The sequence below is a fragment of the Gambusia affinis genome, linkage group LG12, assembly GCF_019740435.1.
Source record: "Gambusia affinis linkage group LG12, SWU_Gaff_1.0, whole genome shotgun sequence".
Taxonomy (NCBI): domain Eukaryota; kingdom Metazoa; phylum Chordata; class Actinopteri; order Cyprinodontiformes; family Poeciliidae; genus Gambusia; species Gambusia affinis.
The window spans coordinates 7,194,012-7,218,373 of NC_057879.1; the positions used below are offsets into that span (position 1 = coordinate 7,194,012).

A 24,362-nucleotide genomic window follows, 5' to 3' on the forward strand; every position below is an offset into this window, starting at 1 on the left:
GGGGTCACCAGGAGGCCGGAGCGGCGCTGAGCTGAGGCTGCTTGCAGCTTTAGTTTTGTTTTCACTAGAAAGTGGCTTTTGTTCCTCCAATACACATACACACACTTTAAATTATCTATAACAATGAATTTCACGCACAGACGAGACAGCACAATTAAAGTGAGCAAATAGGAACTATATATAAATATATATATATATATATATATATATATATATATATATATATATATATATATATATATATATGGACCCACTTTCCCTTCACCCCTTTATTTTCTGTTTTAATCAAGCTCAGAGATAAAGAGATGAAGAAGAGAGAGAGAGAGAGAAAGAAAGAGAGAGAGAGAGAGTGAGAGAGAGAGAGAGAGAGAGAGAGAAGGGGGCGGGAGTCCATTCAGGCACGGATAACTAGAAGAGCGGGTCATTATTGGTGGAGAGCATCCGGTGGAGGCAGGGGGAAAAAAAAGGAATCAAAAGCCGCATAACAATATCAGAGCCTGAGTGGAGCATCATCGGCGCTGACGTTCCAGTTTTATCCCCTCAGCGTCCGCTTCCAGCAGCCGGGCTGTAAGCCGCTGTTCAGACAGACAGGCAGGCAGGCAGCAGCGGAGGAGCGGCGGTGGAGAGGCTCTCCTTTGTGATTTCAAGTGGGGACGCAGCAGCTTCTATTCCTTTTCTTTTTTTAACCTCTCCGAGGATTGTTTTTTTTTATCTCTCTCTCTCTCTTCAAGTCCTTGGAGCAAGTAGGAACTCTGCTTGTGAGCTCAAGTAAACGGTAGGTAGGTGTCTCTTGAATTGTGGGTAAAAAAAAAAAAAAAGAGAAAACAATAAAACGGAGAAGGAAGCATGCTCTTGAGGTACTAACACGGAGGGAGTTTTTATTATTTATTTATTTTAAAAACATCCCGACCTTAGTTCACGCTGATAGGTTTAATCCCTCGATGCGAGAGGAGAACGCCTCCCGGTTGGTGGACGCAAAACTGTCTGGGAGGAAACAAAAACAAAAACAGGTTGTTGTGTGACAGCAGTAACCGCGTGATTGACGCGACCGAAGTGAGAGGATGTTTTTTTATTATTATTTATTTATTATTATTATTATTATTATTATTATTATTATTATTATTATTATTATTATTATTATTATTAATATTATTAATATTACTGTTATCGTTTAGATAAGAATCAGAACTGAACTGTTTGACCTCCTTTGTATGCATTTCGACTTAAGCTAACCTAATGTGTGGTTGCTGGAAGTAATGGATGAAGCATGAATGTGAAAGTTATTAAGAGGACCAAACCTTTAGCGATGCTGCTAAAAATCAAGCTGATATTGAGACGTGCTAATGTTTAATAATCAGTTGATCTTTTCTGGTATTAGTATGAATCCACTCTGAAAATGTATATATATATATATATATATATATATATATATAAACCAATGTTAGGAAATATATATATATATATATATATATTATATATATATATATTGATACAATACCAACAGAGTCACAGGTTCTCTACTGTACCCAACAATGGACATTTGGTGCTTTCTTTTCAGAAAATCCTTCATTTTTTCCCCCAGTGATTGTTGTAAAAACCAGCTCAATTTGGCAAATTCTGAAGATCAATAAATCAATCAAGTTTATTTGTATAATTAATTTCAGCAACAAGGCAGTTCAAAGTGCTTTACATCATAACCCCCCGCACACAAAAATACAAAGTCATCAACAGTTGAAACATTATAAAACTACAGGGAGCTCTAACAACTCCTTCAAAATAAACAGAACCAAAGTATTTATTTATCCCTGCTTTACTTTTTGGAGTTAGAGGCTTTTAAGGAACTTTTAAGTAACAATCTGTGACTTTTTGTTTTCCTGAAGGTAGAAATATGAAATGACAGCGAGGCCCATTTTCCTCTGGAATAGGGGCCATATATATATCCTGCCCCCACGCATAGTGAGTGGGACGGTGAGGAAGGTGAAACAATCTATAAAGCTCCCCGTGACAGAACCGCACCAAAACTGTAGAGTGTTGGTGTCGCAGAGGCTCTATAGCAACCATCGGATATATGGAGAGTGGTTGTCTTTGAATTCCTGTCCCACCTGAAAATGCAACGGCCACTTATCTTTACCAACTGGAGCTTTCTGTTCTTTGGTGAAGTGAGACGAAGACTGAAGTTTTGGGGAGATGATGGATCACTTTTTTCAGTAACCAGTAATCTAACGCGTTGCCAATTTCAAATCCAGTAGTCAGACTACAGTTACTTATCGAAATCATTTTTGCGTTACTATCTTCTTTTGTAATTTAATCGTATTTCCTCTACGCGTCTTGTCGAGTGACCGACGTCTCTATGCGACAGAAATGTAAACAATGGAGGGAGATGCGCATTTTGTTGGGGGAAAACCTGGAACCATTTTGAGTTTCTGTTGTCAAGTCCGATTATTACAAGCGGCTTTGGGCTTCATTTTTTAAAGTCGCTTGCCGATTTAATGAGTGGCGGGTTGCGCCTTTTTGGGCTCGTTTTTGAACGTGAAGTTGCTCATTTGGGCTTGGAAATAAGCAGAGACTCAATAAATCCCAGAATTTGTCCGTCATTAAGGTAGTTTTAATCAGTCTCTCCCTGTCCATCATTTCCCGGATGATCCGTCCCACTGTGTCTTTGTTAATGTCAAGTTAATATATTACCTCTGAATGGTGTCGAGCTTCGCGCTGCGCCCCAGAAAACTGCAAACATCGAGACCAATATGAACAGCGCAATAAACGTGAAAACAGCCACGAATAAACATGTCCGTAGTTGCCAGTAATTATAATGGCAAGTTAGGCATGGAAGAGGATCTATGATGTTCTGGGCCTGTTTCACATCTTAAAACAGCTTAAATCACAAGGAGGATTTCAAATTAAAACGTGGTGGAATCTACAACTGAAAATATGAGCGAACCAAACTTCTGCAGGCCTAACGGGTCAACTCTGTCCATAGAAGTTCATAAAAGACCCACTGAAGATCATTGGGCCAATCAAAATCAAACAAAGACTCCTCGTCACCCACAGGCTTCGCTCTCATAGAAAACCTTTACTGTAAGCTCAGGAGGGCACCAACATCCGTTGGTGTGAAAAATGCTACAGTGGAAGATTCGATTATTGTCCAACAGGGGTTAAAAAAAAGGGGGAAAAAAGGGATTCTATTGAGCGGTTGCATCAGTCATCATGTTACAAACATGGTCTTCTTAACGTACGTTTGCTTTATGCTCTAATTAAAATGTTTTCTCAAACCTTTTTGCAACAAATGACGATATTTTTACGACCGCTGAGAAGTCTTCCCAAAAGGGTGCCAATATATTAATGGGTGTTTCTCGCCCCGTTCCCCCTTTCTAAGAGAAATATGTACGGCTTTTAAGAGAATCTTACATATGTAGATGGGGGCCAGTGGGCAACAAGGAGACATGAGCTTTGAAGGACACCTACTCCAACTGAGGAGTACAAATTGTTTTTGTAAGCAGACCAAATTAGCCACTCGCACAATACAAAAAGCTCACAAAGTTACACAAAATGTATCTTCTGTTAGTTTGTATTCAGGTCCTCACACTCTCTCTGACCAGCACAGATTCTGGCTTATGGCAGCAGGGCTGTTGTCTACAGCAGTGTTTGGTCCGGCGAAGTTACTGAACCCAACACCTTGACAATTGTGGTGATCTCCTGTTCCGTCAGTCAGGATTTGCTGTCAGGCGCGCTTTGCTTTGCGTGACTCTAATTACTGGATAAGTTCGGTGAGTGGTTGGTTGGAAAGGCTCGGAAACGCCCGCCGTTTGATCTTACGGTCGCAACGCAGACGCAAGTCAAGTCAACCGCATCCGACTGCAACGTGAAAAGTGACGCTGTCGTCATTGGCTGAAGGATGCTTAAGTCGCTCTCTGCTGAGCGCAGCACACTCTCCATGGGAATCTGGCAGAAACATTGCAACGACGCCGTGGGAGCTGCCAGGAGCGATGCGCTGTGATTAGGTTAGCAGTTGCTTACTGTTAAATATTACATGTCCCCCACAGGGAGGACGGCTACGCATCCTCATCGCCGAGCCTCAGAGTCAGGTGTTTCTCTCCCCTTTCCGCCCCTCATGTCAGAGTTGTAAATGCACAGCTCTGCGGTTAATTACTATTCTGCACGGGGGACGCTGTGTGGAGCCAAGCAGCGGGCCACTAGATAGGACCTCGTTTGTTCAACTCTAAGGGTTGTGGAGTGGGGGGGTTGCGTCTTGGGATCTGTCTGTCTCGCACCGACGGATCTGTATGGACAAGTTGACTCCTTGGGCCTGCGGAGACTTTTAATTTTTCATCGGCTTCCGTCTGCCAGACAATGATAACCGAAATCCCTCCACGGGTCTTTATTGTATTGTCGTCTCGGTTCCCGTCCCGACCGTGGGCGGATGATTGTAAATACAAGCTGAAATGAAAGATGTATGAAAAAAAAGACAAAAAACAAACAAACAAAACAAGTTGACCAAAAAATAAATAAATAATTTTTTCCCCCCACAGCTTCATCATCCCCTGTCTATATGTGTGGCTGTATACATAACCCCAATATAGGCTCAGTGCCTTGGCGTAATTTGACATCCATCACTTGGAGTCGGCCGATGCTGCCACCTCCATGGCAACAACAAAACATAATTTCTGAGGATTCATTGACTCTTGCAGACACCATTACACAGCCAATATTGCAGAAATGCAATACAGTGGGGTTGATAAGTAATCATTATAGAGGCAATATTCCAATTTCTCTTTTTTTTTCTTTTTTTTTTGTTTGGGACACACGTTTTATCTTTCACTCTTATTGATGTTTCATATCAACTGCCTTAAAGAAAAGAAAAAAAAAAGAAGAAATAAGCAATTTTCTCATTTACTCCAGATTCATCCATCTGGAACATAGGAGAGAGAGACAGAAAAAAAAGTTTAATATAAACAGCAGAATGGAAGACGTTTCCACAAATATCCAAATGGAAGAAATATTGGATCTGAGTGGAAGAGGAGCGTGGCTTTTGTTTCCGCATCCATCTTCCAACTTGTTGGATCTCGTTCGTCCCTCCGCGCTGCAAAATCCCCTGCTTTTCAGTGAGCCGCCGGTCACACATGATCGCCGTACGCAAATGGATCAGTGACTTGTGCAAGGAGAGGGCTGCGACAACGGGGCAAAAGCAAAAAAAAACAAAAAAGGTTTAAACAAAACCTGCTTCTCGTTTTTGATCACAGACAGTCCAGTAACCGAGAAACTTTTAAGAACCCTCTCTCTCTTCCGACGGCGTTCGCATCCACTCTGATCAACTCTTCCGACCAGCGCCCGCCTTGTGCGCCCACGGCGGTCGAGTCCCCGGAATACGCCAGAGGACGGTTGTGTTTGAAAGGAAGTGACACAACAGATCACGTGGAAACGCGACACTGACAGATGTGCCTTCTGGAAAAGGGGAGAGGAACAGGAAATCGTGGACAGCCGCTGCCAAAAAACATTTATTACTAGACTGAATGGTGGCTTCCAAAAGTACTCACTACCGTGGAAAAAAAAAATCTCAGAGCTGCAGTTTTATCATGTTGCAACTACAAACTTCAATCGATTTTTATGGGATTTTTGTCTGATAATCCAGAACTGAGTGGTTTCTAACTACACTGTGAGGAGGGAAAGCATACATGGTTTTCACATTTTGTTTTACAACATACAATCTGAACATTGTGTCATGTATTTGTATTCAGCTCCCGGCAAACTGACAAAAAGGTGCACGAGAGGAGCTGCATCGTTCCAAAGCTCAGGTGGAAGAGATTAAACCATTGGTGGTGCAACTAAAACTCTGTCTTTAACCTTAAAAGGCCTAAGTTTCAAATCTTCACCTGGATATTTTTGCTTATCTTAATTGTACGCAGTTCTTTAAATGTCCATCCATCCATTTTCTGTTCACCCTTTGTCCCTAATGGGGTCAGGAGGGTTGCTGGTTCCAATCTCCAGCTACGTTCCAGGCGAGAGGCGGGTTCACCCTGGACAGGTCACCAGTCTGTCGCAGGGCAACACAGAGACAGACAGGACACACAACCATTCACACACACACTCACACCTAGGGAGAATTTAGAGAGACCAATTAACCTGACTGTCATGTTTTTGGACTGTGGGAGGAAGCCGGAGAACCCAGAGAGAACCCACCATGCACAGGGAGAACATGCAAACTCCATGCAGAAAGACCCCGGGCCGGGAATCAAACCCAGGACCTTCTTGCTGCAAGGCAACAGCTTTACCAACTGCACCACTGTGCAGCCCTCTTTAAATGTCCTGTGAGTAAATCTGTATTTGCCCATTTATCGACAACAACTGGAACTTTCAAGTTATTTTCGCAATTTACCCTCCATTGAAAGATCGCCCCTCAGATGAATTTCGCTGCGGCGGGGGGTGAAACTACCTTAACAACCCGATATTGGCTGGAAAGCGCAACGTCTCCCCCTTTCAGAAACTGTTGAAATTTTTTTACAGATAGCGCAAAATGTGCCGGAATTGTGGTACTGCAAATTTGTCTCCGTTCGGCCTGGAAGGGTTAAAGGAAGAAAGTGTAAAGAAGTTCACTTTTGCCACAGGCCACGTAAACGTTTTGTTTTTATCGCACTATCTGTGGCAGAACACAGCATCCCCATGGTGAAACGTGGTGGTGGCAGCATTATGATGCGGGAATGCTTTTCTCCAGCCGAGGCAAGGGAATCTGGCCAGAGTCGATAAGAAGACGGATGGAGCTAAATATTAAACATTCCTGCAGATTGTTAAAGATAACAACGTGTAAATGTGTCTTTATGCCGACCACATTTTCTATTCTTTTAGATTTCTCAGCCAAAAATAAGGCCATTGAAAATTGCTTGTGTGGCACCGTTCATACACTCTGCATTTCAGCGTACTTTGCAGAAAACAGTGGAAAAAACAACTAAGACCTGACACTCAACTCTGAACTGAAATGCTTGGGATCATTAGAGTTTCATTCTAAAATATGTATTTTTAGAAAGCAGCTGTCCAATGATTTAGACGCTGGTCTGATATATTGAAGCTCTGGGAGCAACATTTGGAAAAAGCTTTAGCTGCCTGATTGAATTTCTGCAGAGACCGGTAGAGACACCATTAACATTACTTAATCTACTGTAAAACAAAAAAGGCGTGCACTAGCTTTTCAGTGTGTTGGTTTTACAGGAAACCCCTAATTTTTGCAATTAGGATACGTGGTCGTTACGTTCATGTCTACAGCTAAGTCTCTGGTATATTCTAGAGTCACATTGAGACTAATATGTAAGCTAAAATCATTGGTTATGTGGTGCCAGATACGTAAAGTACCCCACAAGTGATCTATGTTCAATCAGATTTAGAATTGCCAGATTATACAAAGTGCTCCTGATCAGTCAAGTAAGTTTTGAACTAATTTAGCTCAGTAACAGAACTATTTTAACCCATTTCCTAGATTGTTTTCCTGACAATCAGTTCTGTAAAGTACCAACAAAAAAAAAAGAAAAAGAAAAATGTACAAAGAATGCCTGTAGATATGCTAACCTAAAAACCTTCAAAGAGCAATTAGAATCTATGTACTCATGAAACTTACCGGCATTTTTTGATGTATGGTTAATGTATTTACTGCTAAAGTGTGCCACCTGCTTAGTTGTGCAAGTTAAAACTGCATCGAGCATCAGATTTTGGAAAAACAGTGCTACTTGTCTTATGGAGTTAGGATTAAAAAAAAACAGTGCTGAAATTTGGTACCAATTTTGATTCGAGAGATGAAAAAGAAAAGATTTCAGAAAAAGGGAAGTTGTTCCTCCACTGAGTGAAATTTTACTAAGTATTCTGATCAAATAAATTGTCAAAAACTGTGTTTAAAACCCTGTTGGTCCTTTGGAGATGTAGAACACCAAAACAAGCGATCTCTTCATTGCTCCTTTGACTAACATGCTAACAGAGAGAATGCGATCTTTGTTTTTAGCCGCAGCTTATACTGTAGCATAAAGTGGTTTTCGGATGAGCCAGGGTGTCGTAGATACTTTGGACATTAAAAATTCTGTGGTACTTCACTGTTTTGTCTCTAAAGCACCAAAACTAGTCCAGATGAGTACCACAGTGAGGGAATTCACACAAGTCCCACTCAGATGTTACTTAATATCATGCTACACTATGCACACTTTTTGTGCTACTGTACATTTCCTAATTGTTTCCTAATTACTTCTACTAGCAATTATTCGACCAAAGACTCTGGACAGAACATTTGAATTTTATCCATAGGCGTTTAGGGGGAAGGAAGGGATAACAACAACCCTGGACAAAGGAAATCCTGCATAGATGCTTGACACACTATACAACACAAGGGTACTTCAAAAAGGACACACACACACTCCCTGGATGTAACAGGGCACATTAACGCCCTTGCTACATACCAGTTTCCACACACCAAAGTACATAGAGAGATACTAAACAGTGTCACTGCTTCATAGCCTACATTTTGCTCGTATCAAATCACCTATATGCTAGATTTAAGTTGTCACAAATTGCTTAAAAAAATACTGTTTCTTTTTTCATCTACAAATATAAAGATCTTTTCTACAAAACTATACATTTTCTAACACTGTGTGATTATGGTTGTGGCCTCTGTGTGTCTTTTCTTTGCGGTGGAGTTGTTTTCTCAGTACATAGCCTCCCTGCCTGCTCCTTTCCTTAAAAAGCGCTCACTTTTCACACTTTCTTTGCCTTGACGTCGCTCTTGTCTTTGAGCTGTTGACAAACTACATTCAGGCAGATGACTGTTTTTAGGATCTATTAGGAAACATGATGCCCCAAGCAGACGCGAGCGATTCCCTTTGCATTATAAATACCCTATGATAGCGTCTATCGTATTAGCATGATTCATAACAAGAGCGTCACGAGGCACTGAGGGATTTGTTTTATAGTCGGACATTTAGGGAGCAGCAATTTTATTGATTGTGTTCTCTTATTAAGTGTCCTCATTAGTATAATTTTTTTTGTATTGTTCTAATTTCATCTTGATCGCTGCATCCGTCTTTGAGAGCGATGTGAGTGTTGTCGGTGTGCTCGCCCTGTCTTGTTTGGAAGTCATGCATTTTTCAAAGAGCTTTTGCAACGTTGCTTCTGTTTCATCAAGCAGATAAAGCCGGTTGGGTTTAGAAGAAAGGACGCACAGAGGCTTAAATGAGATTTCAAATCTCTTTTTAAGCTCTGAGCAATCACAGTGTGATGTTACAATCACCCCTGTCTGAGCAGCGAGTGCAGAAAAATAAATCTTCCATGGAAAATGGACATTGATTGCGCTGCCATGCGGCTTGCCATTGTGCCTGTCGCTGACAATTATCAGACTCAAATCAAATGGACCCCGATTAAACCACTGAAACCTGTTGAGAGAGCAAGGAGACAAAACAGGATTGTTAAGTCTGTTTTTTTCCCCCAGGTATTGTTACAGGAACAGTGCCGCTGCTTGGTGCAGTTTAGAGTCTTCCACAAGTTTTTTTTCTGCTGTATTAACCCTTATGATGCCAAAATTGGTATTTTACTACACGCTAATCCTGCCAAATCCTGAATTCGTCTTCTCTTGTGCAATGGAAGAGCTGTGCACTGTGAAAAACTAATTGCTATCTCAAACATTTCTTCCGCTTCAATTCTAGCCGAATCGCTCAGATCATTAATGAGATTTAGATATCAGATGACGACAACCAGAGCAAATGTGATGATTTTGTTTGGGGGCCGGAAAAAAAAAAGATTTACAACTTAACCTCACCCCAAATGCGAAAAAGAGCATTTGAGCTTTTAATTTGAATATCTGTTTGTGCAGCAAACCTGAAGCATAGCTAGCAAGGAATTTTTACCCACTCTTCTGTGCAAAATTGTTTTGCTTCTTTAGTATCTTTGACAGTAACTAAGGTCAGATAACATTTCAGTTATGTCAGATGTAAGTCTAGAGTTTGACTTTGAGTAGGCCACTCCAATTTTTTTGTTCATTTTCTAGCAGGATTTGCTAGTGTGAGGCTAAGTTTCATGAATGGACTAAAATTATCCCTAATCATTTTCAGCAAGAAAGCTAACTGCATGGCTCCAACAATACCACAAGTCCCACAGGAGTGTCAAAGTAACCCCACTAGATGTAATGTTCCACTTTCAACATTTTATTTCCTCAGACGTCTTGGGGGCTATGATGTCTGGATTATGTGAGTCCGGCCTGTCCGTTTCAGTCAAATAAATTTGCCCATCCATACCAATTTTGCTGACTCTTTCAATCCCGACCACTGATCCTACGTGAGGCGGGTAAATTCTGATTCTTTTGTGACCTCCTGGATCAGTCACTGGTGGACCCGTTTTAGTTGCCTGACATTTCATAGAAAGACTCACAACAGAGCCACGATTCACCCATTTGTAGATAAAGGTTCTCACTTTGGTTCGCTGCAAAGCTATGTACCTACTGCAGAAACGGCTTTGTAATTGTTTTCAGATGGACAGACAGTAATGACCTTGTACATTATCTGTCGTTGGATTTCTTTCACCCCAGGCACGATGTGCTGCTTTTGGATCGCTTAGCCTACTTCATATTGTCAAGTGATTTCTTGATTTTTACAGGTCACAGAGTAATTAATCCAGAGTGTGGCTTGTGATATTGAACTTGGCTCTTCAAAAACGTGGCTAATCGCGTGAATTTATGACTTAACCAGGGAATGGCACCGTTTGTAGCACTACTTCTTTGCAGTAAGAAGGTCTCAGGTCTTTCTCCAAGGAGTTTGCTCTCCTGATGCATTTGTGGGTTCTCACCAGATACTCCAGTCATGTTCCTCCTACAGTCAAACATGACTTGTTATGTCTACTGAATTCCTTTTTACATATTTTTCTGTCCTGTGTTGCCTTGTGATTGAAAAGCAACCGGTCCACGATGCAGGAAAGTTACTTTTTATAACATTTTCCAAACTGTGAGGGTTTTTTTTTAGCCTTAATTAATGAAGTTATCAATTGAGTGTCTTTGTATACAATTACAGATGGGTTTGATGTCCTCAAATGTTTAAGTGGGACAAAGCAAAAGCAAAACAGAAGGAAATGCTTTTTCGTAGCACTTTCAGTCCAAAATGGAAAAATGTGTCCTTTGTTCAATAAAGATAAGTTATAAGATCATTAAGTGTTTACATAAAGAAGTGTTGAAAACGTGTGCATGCAAAGTGATACTACTCAGGTACAGCATATGGTCTGAGCATTAGGGATGAGATGCTTTGAGAAATTTATAAAATCACATGGCAAAATTATAAACTAAATTATAATTAAAAAGAAACACAAGTCCTGGTATGTATTTAGAAAAAAAACAAAACAATTATCAGCACCTATTAAATGCTGAATAATTTGAAATGTGGAAATTTGATGTGTACCATTTGTTTTAACGCGCATCCAAATTTCATGTATCGCTGCTTTTGCATCAATAAATCTAGCGCCGACTCCCTTTGCCCCCAGGAGTAACCGCATCTATTTGTCAGGACCGTGCATCGTGAGAACTTGTATAAAGCTAACATTCATAAAGTTTTTTTCTGAGCACAAGGGGGAGACGGATGGAGGGTTTTTAGTCTAAACGTTCCTCTGGGAGCAGCGGTGGAGTGCTGCTGCTGCTGCTGCTGCTCAGAGGGTGATTCTGCTGGAGGCAGTCTGACATGCAAGCTGAACACAGACACACACACACACACACGGTCCATTAGAGGAAAAAAAAATAAATAAAAAGTCCACTCATTTACTCTGTTTCTCTTCAACACAGACATTCGCAAATGCCAACCGACCTTCCCCTCCCCGTCAGTTTTCGTGTTGAAAATCGATGGCTGCAGAAGCCAAGAACGACAGGGCAGTTGTGGAAAAGTAAAGAAATCAATGCAGACTTATTAACTGAGCAGAGCTTCCTTTACTATGCTCACACGGAAAAGAAAAAAATAAAATAAAATATGTGTGGGCGCGTGTGTTTGACTCGTAGGTGAATGATGATGGTGCTGCTTGTTTTAGACACAAACCTTGAGTGTGTGTGTGTGTGTGTGTGTGTCCCCTGGATGTAGGTGGCCGGCGTTTGTGCACAACTGCTACTTTGTAGGCATGTCATGTATGCGCATGAGCGCGAGAGCGCGTGCGCGGTTTTGCGCACCGAGACAATCTCTCAAAGTCGGTGTGTTATTCTTGGGTTAGTGGCTTGGCCTCGGTCTATTTGTGGACAAAAGAATGCTCTAAGACAAATGATTTAGCACCTGCCAGTCAGAGAAGACGGGTGGGAGATGAGAAAAGGCAGAGGTCAGAGACTCAGGAAGGGAAAATGATCTTTCAGAGAATTGTTGAAAGGGGAAAATAGAGCAGAAAGGGAGCAAACAGACGACGTTGGGGTGGAGGTGGGAAATGAAAAGCTGGAGTGAAAAAGAATTTAGCTGTGGGTCATCAGATAGCTCGAGTGGTTGGGAGAAATTTTCCGTTGGAAATGACAGCCTCTATTCCTGCAGTGTTGTTTGTCTAACAGCGGCTCACGGGAGCCCGGGCTGCCCTCCGGGCCCTGTGAGCCGACCTTACCTCATCACAGGAGTTACCATAACAACAGATGAGGTCGACCTGTACGGGTGGCAGCGCAGGGATGTGAACTTTGTTTCAGCCTCCAGCTCTTCAGCTGTCTGCATCGCTTCCGACACACCGACGCCCACCTCTTCCTGGATAACAATCATCATGGAAAGACGAGGGAACATGTTTGGTTTTTTTTCCTGGGGAATGTTTGGCCGAGAGTGAGGCTGTGATTGCTCAGAGGAGAACGGTTTGTTTGGAGTGAGAAAATAAAACGCCATGTCGGGAATAAGAGTGCCGAGTGTAATCTTCAGAAACGCCTGAAAAAAACAAACAAACCCTGGAGTGAAAGTGTCGGCAGAAGCATTTTGGGACTCGGGTTGATGGAGGTAAATTTTGACGGGCGCGCGCCTTGATTTGATTTCCTTTTGGCGTTCGCTGACTGACATCTGGCATCGCAGACCCTTTGCAGCTGCTCGCGTTTGACAGCCTGATCTGTGTACACAACATTAAGCTTTAATCATCCAATTTACACATTTTAAACTCAACCGGCAACAGCGATTTATTGCTGACCTGGTTCGTTCTCCAGTAAACAAAGCACCCCCCTTCTATGAGGTAGAATGAGGTGGCGCCTGCAGCGGCTTAGCTAACAAGCGTCTGATTGTGCAGATTACCGCGTGTTCCGCAGAGGACTACTCAGCTTCAAATGAACAAATTGACCTCCCAGTAAAAAACCTAAAAGTGGGTCAAGAACAGATACTTGATGCTTTATCTGAAACATCTGGACCCATTTTACGCTGGAGAATAACTCTGGGCAGCGTTGTTTTAAAGAAAGTCTCAGTTTTCGTTTGCCGATCCTGGTCACGCCGTCAGTCCTGCTCGCGTCCCATCAGGCTGCCGTCACACTTTTTTATCAGCAAAGCGATTGTCAATCAGGGGGCTTTTCTTTTCCCTCTAATGAAAGAGCGGAGAAGAGACGTTCTGTTTTCTCTAAATGGCAGGGTGTCATTTGCGTTTATGTCCAAGTCGGGAGCCAGACATCTGTTATGTGCAACTTTTTACAATCCCTCGCGACACATTTTCCAGTGTTTTTTTTTTTTACATTACCAAATTGTGCCGTTCTGTTTCACTGGATTTGTGGCACAAGGTATTCATTTTTTGATGGTCAAAAAGCCATAAAGTGTTTTCCATCTGGCTTCCTGAAGTCAAAACTTTGAGATCTGCTACCAAGTTCACCATTCAAACCCAAGCCAGCATCCCTGTCCTTGCTGAAGAAAGGCAGCATGGACTTCAGCATGATGTTGCCATCACCGTGCTTCAACATGTGCACTTTTATTTTTCTGCTAAAAGTCGCTGCGTCTTCTGGTCTCACCTGATCAGAGAACCTCCTCCATGTTATCTTTGTCTCCTAAATTACTTTGCAAAACAGACTGACAAAACGGGTGTCTTTGCCCCTTCTTTCCCAGTCTATCAGATGAGGTGGGGAACCTATTTTTCCAAACTTTAGCTGATTGGATCAAAGTGGGCTTCGTTACAAGTTGAAAGCTTGCGATACTGTTAGGTTTTATAACCTAACCCCAATCCAAGCTTCTCCACCTCATTCTACCTTATCTGAATGCTGTGGTCCTTGGACTCCATGATTCTGATTGTTCACTAGTATTTCCCAACAAGAACCACTGGTTCTCTGAATTTAGTTCTTGGGGAAACTTCTGAAAACTAAGATTTATTTAGCAGCGTCAGGCTAACGGTGGGATAATACCACTGCTCACACTGGCCTGACATTCAGGCCAGGTGGGGCCAAAAGTATTTGCTCGATGGTTCGGATAGGCTTGTGCTTCTGCGTTTAATAAGCTTACACAATGCATACAGCGCAGAAAAAAAACTAAATGAAAGCACACTGCACAATAAATGCACATGCAGAAACACCCTGCATGGCAATGATTTGCACTTGATTCACCCTGCGGTTACAACAAGCAACTACATAGAACATATAAAAAGTTCTGGTGTAACATTCAGGGCTTTCGAGGCACTGCAGCTGGGGGCAGATGGGTGCTTTGCTCTCTTTCCTTCAAACCCAAGTCAAACTTTAGACAATGCCACACTGTAAGAAGCAACAATATTACAGACCAGCACCTTGCTCGCCAGTCAATTTTCATGTCCTCGGTCCCTAACAATGGAACACATGCTTTCTCTCTCCATGCTGGAGAAGAGACACGGCATCCCCCCCTTTTGTTAATGAGTGAGCCACCAGTGACAGAAGAGCTTATGTAGGTCACATTGTATTAATCTGGCTGGCTATCCTCGCAAATGTGCTCCAAATCAAATGTGCCACATTAAAATTCAGTTCATTGCTTATTGGCTCAATAATGCCGTACGGCTGCACTGGGAATTACTTCTCGGCCACTAAAACTAAGACTTCCGACTTGCTTTTATGCTTAGGCATTACATTACTAGTCCGGATTAAAGCATTACAAACGGGACATGCTTACATCAATCTCACAGAGCAGCTCAGGCACTAAATATTAATAAGTGGCCGTTTATTTCAGGCGCAGGGCCTTTTTATCACTTGACTTAAACAAGGTCTGTGGATATCCCTGTAATTAATAAAGCAGAATATCAAGTGATCTAGAGCTGGCCGTGAACTTGTGAGCCACCTGGGCAACTCAGCAGCCTTAAACAAACCAGAAATTCTGCATGTAAGACAAACTTAACAGGATTAGAAGACGCCGCTCATAAATCATTTATGATAATATGAGAGTTTAGATCGGAGCGGGGAGACGTGCGCAACTCAGCCGGAAGAAACTTCTTCCACCCTCCATCGGAGCAGCAGCAGCAGCAGCACCAGCGCAGTGTGACATTTTCAACTTGTATTATATCTCCAGCAGCGTTGTACCTTCATGCTATCTGCAGCCAAGGAACGATTGCATATGCTGCCAGGCTGCGTGTTATTGGGGAGGGAGTATATGAGGCCGTTTTGATGTGAGCAGTCAGACAGAACAATAAACTCCTTCCAGGCAGTATAGGAATAAAAAATAATAATAAAAAAAACAGAGCAGTGCACGGATGAGTTGCTCAGTGATGAGTTCATATCAAAGGGATGTATCGCCGCGAGGTGCGCCACGCGGCCAACCCTGATGGTCATGATCAGATCATTAGAGCTGTTTACCTCGTGGGATTTGCGTCGACGTGGTGAAGGTGGCTTCGGAGATTACGGAGCTCAACTGCGCGCCCTCTCTTCCCTCGCTTCACGTACGTACGAATGTGCTGGGAAGACGCAGACGGAGCAGCTGAGAGATTGGGTTTGTGTACGAGTTAAAAAGAACAGAGAGAGGTCCTTGAGGCAACCTGCACATCTTTTATCACATCTTTAATTTATTGAAGCCTATAATAGAAGCTGCTGCAATTCCACTGAATAGACACAGCTGAATAGTAATCAGCCGGGGGATGAGGAGACATGCTTAACTTCTCTTGCCTTTTTTTTTTTTTTTTCTAAATCCACCCTTGCTATTTGACAATCATCTCCTTATTCAATACATCTGCAGCCCTAGATATTGTCCATTATGAGAGTATATTGCTGCATTGGACCAAAAGGTTTGTTCCTGTGCCACTGAGGTGGTGTGTGATTGTTACTTGCCTTTTGTCTTCCCTACGTAGGATTAGTCTCTGAAGGGGTGTTGTGCCACTGCCATGACCCTCCTGCGGTTCTCCGGACTCGCCCTGATCATCTCAGCCCTCATCCCTCTTCGGTCCCTGGGTTGCCCCTATGGATGTCGCTGCTACAGCCTTACAGTGGAGTGCGGATCGCTGGGGATCAAGGAAATCCCGCAGGGTGCTCCCTCCATCACGGAGGTCAGTTGGCCGACTGGTTAAAAGTTAGAGACTCTAGCCATGCGGAGACGTGGTTTTCAGGTGCCTTCCCATTGCATCCCTTCATATCACCCTGAAGTGATTGTGATTAATCAATTCATTGTGACCCTCTTTGACGTAAGCCTGAGGGAGGGACTGCACCGGCGGCTGCGTAATTATTCATCCCACCTTAGAAAGTGACTCTCGCACACCCACTGATCGTCTGTTAAGAAGATGTTTAACATTACACCGTCTTTTCCTACAGGGTTCAGACCCTCCAACATTACCGCAGCTCATGAATATTGATGAAAAGCGAGTCTCGCATAAATTGTTCCATTAACCTCAATCAGCAGGTCTATCTCGTCGATCATAGCTCACCTCGACGCACGACGAAGTTGCATTAGCAATCAGGCGGGTGCCCGTGGATTGTGGATTAAAACTTGCAAAGCACTTCTCATGAAGACGAAATCAATCAAGTGTTTCTGCAGATCTCTGCAATGTTTAACAAAAGGAACAACAAAAAACAGAGAAGTGCCACTACATCGATTTATTGTCCTGATTCTTGACTAGCTCATTCCCTTTGGTATTTGTCAATATTCTTGTGAAACTCTGCAAAGCACAGGAAAATACAGTGCCCTGCAAAACGGCTTACGCCGCTGACCTTTGCACATCTTGATCACTCGTTTTCTTTATCTCTGTCCTGCTTTACAAAGACGATCTTCCTCCAGGACAACGCCATAGTGCAGATTCGTCTTCAGGATCTGAATCGCCTGAGAAGCCTCCATTATTTGTACCTCCAGAACAACAGCATCTCAGCACTGGAACCTGGGGCCTTTCTCAACCAGGGCCAGCTGCTGGAGTTGGCTCTCAATGGAAACCTCATCCACCTGGTCACCCCTGACATGTTCCGGGGTCTGGAGCACCTCCGTATCCTCTACCTTGCCGGCAACCAGATCACTCGCGTCCAAGACCACACCTTCAGGGGATTGCAGGTTCGGTCAGATTATTAGGAAAGATAAAGATGTTTGAGTTTAGATGTCAACAAATTAAACGCAGGATGACTTTTTCTGGATAAAGTGTAATAACATCTGCAATAAATTGATTCTGATATAAATAAATAAAAAAATAAATCGATTCTGCTAATCTTTATCTTCCTCCTACTGCGGTAAAGATTGTCTCAGCTGCAGGCTTTACTACCTGTCGGCATTTGACAACCTTTTTCCATGCCTGTCTTTCTGTTTGGTTTATGTCTTTCTTCTATGTGCAGCGCCTGCAGGAACTGCACCTGCAGGAGAACAGCATAGAGTTGCTGGCCGAGCACGCTCTGTCTGGCTTATCGTCTCTAGCTCTGCTGGACCTCAGCAGGAATCATCTCCGCACTTTGGGAGCCTCGTCCCTCAAACCCCTCGTCAGCCTGCAAGTACTCCGAATCACAGGTTAAATCATACTGTATTTTATATTACTGTCACGTAGTCCCCTACAATCTAAACTCCCCTGAATCATTAAAATATAGTTTATGTCAGAATATTAAAGAATTAACACCACGTTTAGCAAAGCACTGAGAGTTGCTCCTGATCTTTTTATATGAAGAAATACTCCGGTTAAAGAAAATGAAGAGCCCTTCAAATTTTTGCATATTAAAGAAATTTGACCAACCAAAGTCTTGCTTTTAAAAACAGCACTTCAAGACACCATTGTAGAGTGCATAATGGCGAAATATCCAATTAAAGGAAGGTTGGCATAGAGGCCAATTAGGAAGCCAGTAAATCCCAACCAGCTTTGGGACTTTTTCCTCTCGCACCTTTTGTAATGGCCGACCATTTCTGCAACTTTCTCAAACCAGCGCTGTGACATTCACTCATACTTCTAGCAGTAATTGGTCAGCTGTGCACAGGTGACACAGGAGTGTGGGACTGAGCTACTCTACTTCACTTAGATCCCGACACATTTTATGTGACAGTTGGGATTTTATTATACCTTAAAGTGTTGTTTTCAGTCCGACAGTTTTGATTTACGACATGACTGGTCGTCTTGTGTTTGCAACCAAATGAACCCAGTTTTGATATTAGTCAAGTATTTTCAGGACTCATGGAGAATATTGGAATAAAAATGCCCAAATGTCGAATATAATTCAAAACGATTGTGTCTTTATAGACGTTATATTACTATTTCCATTTTCTCGGGTTCTCATACCTGTACCGGCCATTTGACTCTTCTAAAATATGACTGGTTATAGACTCTGGTCAAATCAAAATGACTCGGCAACCGTGTGCTGGACGATATTTTTACTGGAGTAATACAACCCTATTTCTTGATCACTGACTTTCACTAGAATACAGAAAAGTACTTTAAAATGACGAAGGGGTGAAATGACAATAATCCTACATTGTGCTCGGCATCGTTTAAGTAGTAAGTTGCTAAAAAAATAAATAACAATTTTAGTCCAATGCATGATTTTTTTTTTTTATTTATTTTTTTTTACAGGAAAAGGATAGAGTTTGGCAGTTTCGTGTGGAAAGGCCTCGGAAAGCCTAAAGCAGTGGCAGGTTTTGATCAGGGCCGTATGGCTCACCACTCTGGACGTCCCTTGGGGGCGTCACAAAATGACTTCATTTCAGTTTGCACCCAGAATAACTTTTAGATTGCCAACTCACTTGTTCTGTGAATGAACGAGCTACACTGTTCACTATTTTAGTACTCCAATTATACAGTTGCTGTCAAATGTTTCCGATATTTAGAAAACAGCAAGATGGGATTCCTAAGGTCTAGTCTGTACTTCACTCTTTCACGTTAAATAGGGATTTAAAAAAAAAAAAAAAAACGATTCTGGAAATGATTAGAGTTTGAAAAAGGAGAATCCCTGAGGGACGGCATTCATGCCAAACCTCCAGCTGCGCGCGAGACTGCGTGCGTTGTCGTCTGAAGAAAAAAAAAAAATCCAACCTCTGGTGTTTATCTCCTCCTAGCTTAAACATGTCATGATGCGTTAGGTTGCGTCTCGCTTGTGGGAATTTATAGATTTTTATATTTGCTCTTTGCATTACTTACAAATACGGAAAACATTAAAAATTCATCTTACAAAGTTATTTATAGACAGGAATGTCTTTTCCCGGTATTTTCAAGTGAGATATAATAAACAAACATATATAAAATATATATGTGTCACATTACAGTTGATTTAATTCTCCATGATGTCTGTATAGAAGAGTTAATATGTAATGGAGGCGTTACACTGTGATTGCAGATTGTTGAGTAAACTGCCTGGTTAGCCTGGCAGTTTAGTCTGTTATCCAGGATTTGTAGATTTGATGCAGTGTTTTAATAACTAGGACCAAGTAAAGAGGTCTCAAAATGAATTTGTGTCAAAAAGATGGACCGTCTCCAAATATCCCTGGTGAAAGTGTCGGCGAGGGAAATCTAGTATTTCAGAATAAAAAAATGTGCACTTTTGCCAAGCGCTTGTGTGCACTTGGTTTGCTATGCTGTAAACTGTCAGGCAAAAATCCTACAGGCTCTCGTTTTTGGATTAGGGAAATAGTATTTTGTTCCAATGCAGCTTTCTTCAAACCACAGAACAGGAGAGAAGAGTAGAGTCAAGTGCTTCAGCATGCTCCCTAAAATAAATTATGGACAAAATAGATTTAAAAAAAAAAAAGTTGGATGTGTGTTTGAGCAAACTAAAAAAAAACCATTTAGGTTAAAAACAAGTCAGTTTAAAGTTATCTTGCTGACCTACTTCTAGGTAAAGTATGGAATTATCCATTACTAATAAAATAAAAGTGTCTGGTACGTGGTAGAAAAGGACCCAAGTGCATGTCAAACCAAAAACAGGGAATGAACTGAAGATGAAAAAACAAACAAATCTAAACAAACAAGAAAATGATCAAAACATAAATATAATTGAAAATATAATTCTAAAAATTGTGAACATTTCTGCCAACAGCCATCACCATCTACAATAACCCTTTGAAGAATTTGAATTAGTATGAGTCACAACAACTTTAAATTTCCCTTTGGGATCAAAGTATTTTTGAATTTAACTGAATTGAATATATATATATATATATATATATATATATATACATATATATATATATATATATATATATATATATATATATATATATATATGTATATATATATATATATATATATAATTGAATTTTGCTTTGTTTCAATAAGCTTCTGCAGTGTCACAAGATTTATTTCCATCCAGTGTTGCATTAATTTTTCACCCAGATCTTGTATTGATGATGGGAGAGTCTTACCTCTGCGCAAAGCCTTCTCCAGCACCTCCCAAAGATTCTCAATGGGGTTAATGTCTGGACTCGGTGGTCATTAACTAATCCATGTGTGAAAAAATGTCTCATGCTCCCTGAACCACTCTTTCGCATTGTCATCTTGGAATATGCCTGTTCCACTTGGGAAGAAAATCCATTGATGGAATAACCTGGTCATTCAGTATATTCAGGTAGTCAGCTACCTCATTCTTTGGGCACACAATGTTGCTGAACCTACACCTGACCAACTGCAGCAACCCCAGATCATAGCACTGCCCCCACAGGCTTGTACAGTAGGCACTAGGCATGATGGGTGCATCACTTCCAGCAGAAGAATGCCTCTTCTTACCCATCACTCTGGAACAGGGTAAATCTGGACTCATCAGACCCCATGACCCTCTTCCATTCCTCCAGAGTCCAATCTTTATGCTCCCTAGCAAACTGAAGCCTTTTTCTGGTTAGCTTACTGATTAGAGGTTTTCAGCGGCCAACCAGCCCTTCACATTGTTCATGTGGAAATGCTTTTGTGTTCACAATTAAACATACTCCTGAGTTCTACTGTTGTTTTGTCTGATTTGATTTGACCAAACGCTTAAGTAATCGCCGATAACGATCATTCAGGATTTCTTCTAATCCGCTGGAAGACGATGGTTCCCCACCATCCTTCATGTTTTTAATGTCTAGTAGTTTCTGCAATCTCCTTAGATGTTTTCTCTGCTTGATGCATGCCAATGATTTGAGCCTTCTTAAACAGACTAACGTCTTTTCCACGACCACAGGATGTGTCTTTGCCATGGTTGTTTAAGAAATGAGGAGTTACTCATTGCATCAGCTGGGTTAAATAACTTGTTGCCAGCTGAAAGATTTAATTTTGTCCTAGTACTACAATGCCAGGCAGTGTATCAAGAGTTTATTTGTGCTTCCAGTCACCTGGATGCATTGTGATCAAATTCAAGAACGTCAAGAAATTAAGAATTAATATTGTTAAATTTATCATTTAGAAGTCCAAACATGACTTCAAAACCACTCTTTGTGTAATTTGCAATTTTGTCCTCCTGTTCCGTTCTTTCAGAGAACCCGTGGCGATGTGATTGCGCTCTCGGGTGGCTAAGAACATGGATTGGCGAAGATGGACAGCGTTTGCTAAGTTCGGCAGAGCAGCGTCGCTTGATGTGTGCAGAACCCCCTCGTCTTTCCCACCTCAGCCTGGCAGAGGTTGCTCCGAACAGTCTGGTGTGTATTCCGCCTGTGGTACAGCTGGAGCCCAACCACCTGACTGTGCGACTCGGCGAGAGCCTCAGAGTGTCCTGCCAGGCCTCTGGATACCCACAGCCTCAGGTGACGTGGAAAAAAGCTTCCCATGGCAAGGCCCAGTTATCACCTCGAGGTCTTTTTCAAGAGCTGGGACCCAACGGGGAGTTATTCCGGCCAGGGCCGGGCGGAGTGGTGACTGCCCTACCTAGCACCGGGGGGATCAAGGTGGGAGGCGCCGAAGGAATTCAGGGACTTGTGCGAGGGGCCGAAGAAGGCGGTGAAAGAGACAGCTTTGATCCGGACATGGGCAGCGGCATGCTGTTCCTCAGTAATGTGACTGTAGCACATGCCGGACGCTATGAATGTGAGGCCTGGAACCCGGGTGGAGTGGCGAGGGTTACATTTCACCTGGCTGTCAACATGTCTTCTTCCTCGTACTCATCCCAGCTCTGGCCTCGTTTGAACACGCACTCCTACATTTCGTCGTCGTCCAGCTCCTTCTATCAGCCAGAAGTTCTGGATGTTAGCCAGGAGCCCCTGTACGAGCAGGACAGCATGGACTTCAGCGCTCTGGGTCCAGCCACACAGACCGCCATCGCTATTGGGATCTCCCTGCTGGCTCTCACTGCGGTTCTTCTCCTGATTATGATTTACACTCGTCACCAGCAGTATCAAAAAGAGGACAATGGCTCCTACTGCACCAGCAAAGAGGAGAGCATCCTTTACGTGAATGACTACTCTGACGGACCCACAACCTTTGCTCAACTGGAAGAGTACCGCGATGATCACGGCCATGAGATGTATGTCCTCAACCGAACCAAGCCCGTCATGGGCGCCGCTTCATCCAGGTGTCCTATGATGAGCGGCTTTGTCCAGCAGAAGGGAATGAAAGAAGCTCTCCTGGAACACGAAATGGTCCAGACACTGACTAGATCGGGGGGACTGGGGTTTCGCAGAAACACGACTGAAGGTGGCGAAGGCCCGCTAACGGCAGATCCAGAAGAACTGCTTCTCAGCCAGAGCCTTCTGTTTGGATCTCAGGTTGCCTATGAGATCCATTGCTGAAGCGTCTTTAATGGGTGAAAGTAAATGTCAAAGGACTTAAAGACATTACCAGTCATCTTGTAAGAAATTAAAGCATCAGATCGTTATCTGGCCTTCGACAAAGAAGAGACACTCAGATAGTGATTGCAGAGGGAGAACTCGATTGCTTCCAGCTTTCCAAATACCCACTTCTAATTGATTGTGTGACAAAAAGACGTGTTTGAGGACTGGACAGAGGGAATTACAGAGAAAATAACAACTGACCAATGGTTTCAGTCTCCAAATAAACCCTTTAAGGATAATTACAAGTGGCTGACTTCACCAGAAGTCTATATTGCAGTTAAATTAACCCCCCCACCCCCAAACTGTGCAGTGTATGGTTGTAACAAGTGTCAGTGGTTGGTAATGAATATTTTCTATAAATGTTTTTTTCTTTGTTTTATTTTAAATGTTTTGTCTCCAGGTATGTTGAAGTTAATTTCGTGTGAAGTAGAGCTGTTTTGTGAACCCTGTCACAAATTTCATTAGAATTAGATCAACAACAATCGTCTAATGGAAGATTCATCATCACTATGTGGCCAGAGCGGATTCAAAGGGTCCAACAAATGTTGCAAAAGTCAGAGTTCTCAACGTTTGCATCACTTCACCGTAGACCTTTATCTTTTGAACGTGTTTTGTGTTTTCTTCATTTATGCCATTAACCCCAAAACAGGAGGTTTGATCTGGAATATTATTTGGAGGTCCTTGGGAGTAAAACACAAAACATGACACAACAAAACCATAGACAATATTTTATACAAAAAACGCAACAACACAGGAATAAAAGCCTCTTGCAACAAAACAATTCATAGGAACCATGGGTTAACTTGCACATCCATTTTGGGGCAAACTGATGACTTCAAGTAGTTTCCCTGATTTTCTTTGAGGACTGGACAGAGGGAATTACAGAGAAAATAACAACTGACCAATGGTTTCAGTCTCCAAATAAACCCTTTAAGGATAATTACAAGTGGCTGACTTCACCAGAAGTCTATATTGCAGTTAAATTAACCCCCCCACCCCCAAACTGTGCGGTGTATGGTTGTAACAAGTGTCAGTGGTTGGTAATGAATATTTTCTATAAATGTTTTTTTCTTTGTTTTATTTTAAATGTTTTGTCTCCAGGTATGTTGAAGTTAATTTCGTGTGAAGTAGAGCTGTTTTGTGAACCCTGTCACAAATTTCATTAGAATTAGATCAACAACAATCGTCTAATGGAAGATTCATCATCACTATGTGGCCAGAGCGGATTCAAAGGGTCCAACAAATGTTGCAAAAGTCAGAGTTCTCAACGTTTGCATCACTTCACCGTAGACTTTTATCTTTTGAACATGTTTTGTGTTTTCT

General features: G+C 42.2%; 1 protein-coding gene across 3 annotated transcripts; it reads left to right on the plus strand.

Annotated features, from left to right (window-relative positions):
- The first annotated feature begins 420 nt into the window (after positions 1 to 420).
- lrrc24 (leucine rich repeat containing 24) lies at positions 421 to 23,890 on the plus strand. Of its 3 annotated transcripts, none has more exons than XM_044135409.1 (5): positions 421 to 779; positions 16,207 to 16,401; positions 17,112 to 17,390; positions 17,666 to 17,834; positions 21,751 to 23,890. In XM_044135409.1, exons 2-5 carry the CDS (start codon positions 16,240 to 16,242, stop codon positions 22,995 to 22,997), a joined length of 1,857 nt encoding a protein of 618 aa, XP_043991344.1. In that variant the 5' UTR covers positions 421 to 779; positions 16,207 to 16,239; the 3' UTR covers positions 22,998 to 23,890. The 3 variants fall into 3 exon arrangements, with proteins under 3 accessions (XP_043991344.1, XP_043991345.1, XP_043991346.1); XM_044135410.1 differs by having other exon boundaries at positions 421 to 775; XM_044135411.1 differs by lacking the exon at positions 421 to 779 and adding an exon at positions 912 to 1,010.
- Positions 23,891 to 24,362: the final 472 nt, after the last annotated feature.

Excerpts from the sequence above, each read along its gene's own strand:
- lrrc24 (XM_044135409.1), top strand. The coding sequence starts at position 16,240 with ATGACCCTCCTGCGGTTCTCCGGACTCGCCCTGATCATCTCAGCCCTC. Across the intron at positions 16,402-17,111 it reads GTGCTCCCTCCATCACGGAG|ACGATCTTCCTCCAGGACAA; the intron begins GTCAGTTGGCCG and ends TGCTTTACAAAG. Across the intron at positions 17,835-21,750 it reads GCAAGTACTCCGAATCACAG|AGAACCCGTGGCGATGTGAT; the intron begins GTTAAATCATAC and ends CCGTTCTTTCAG.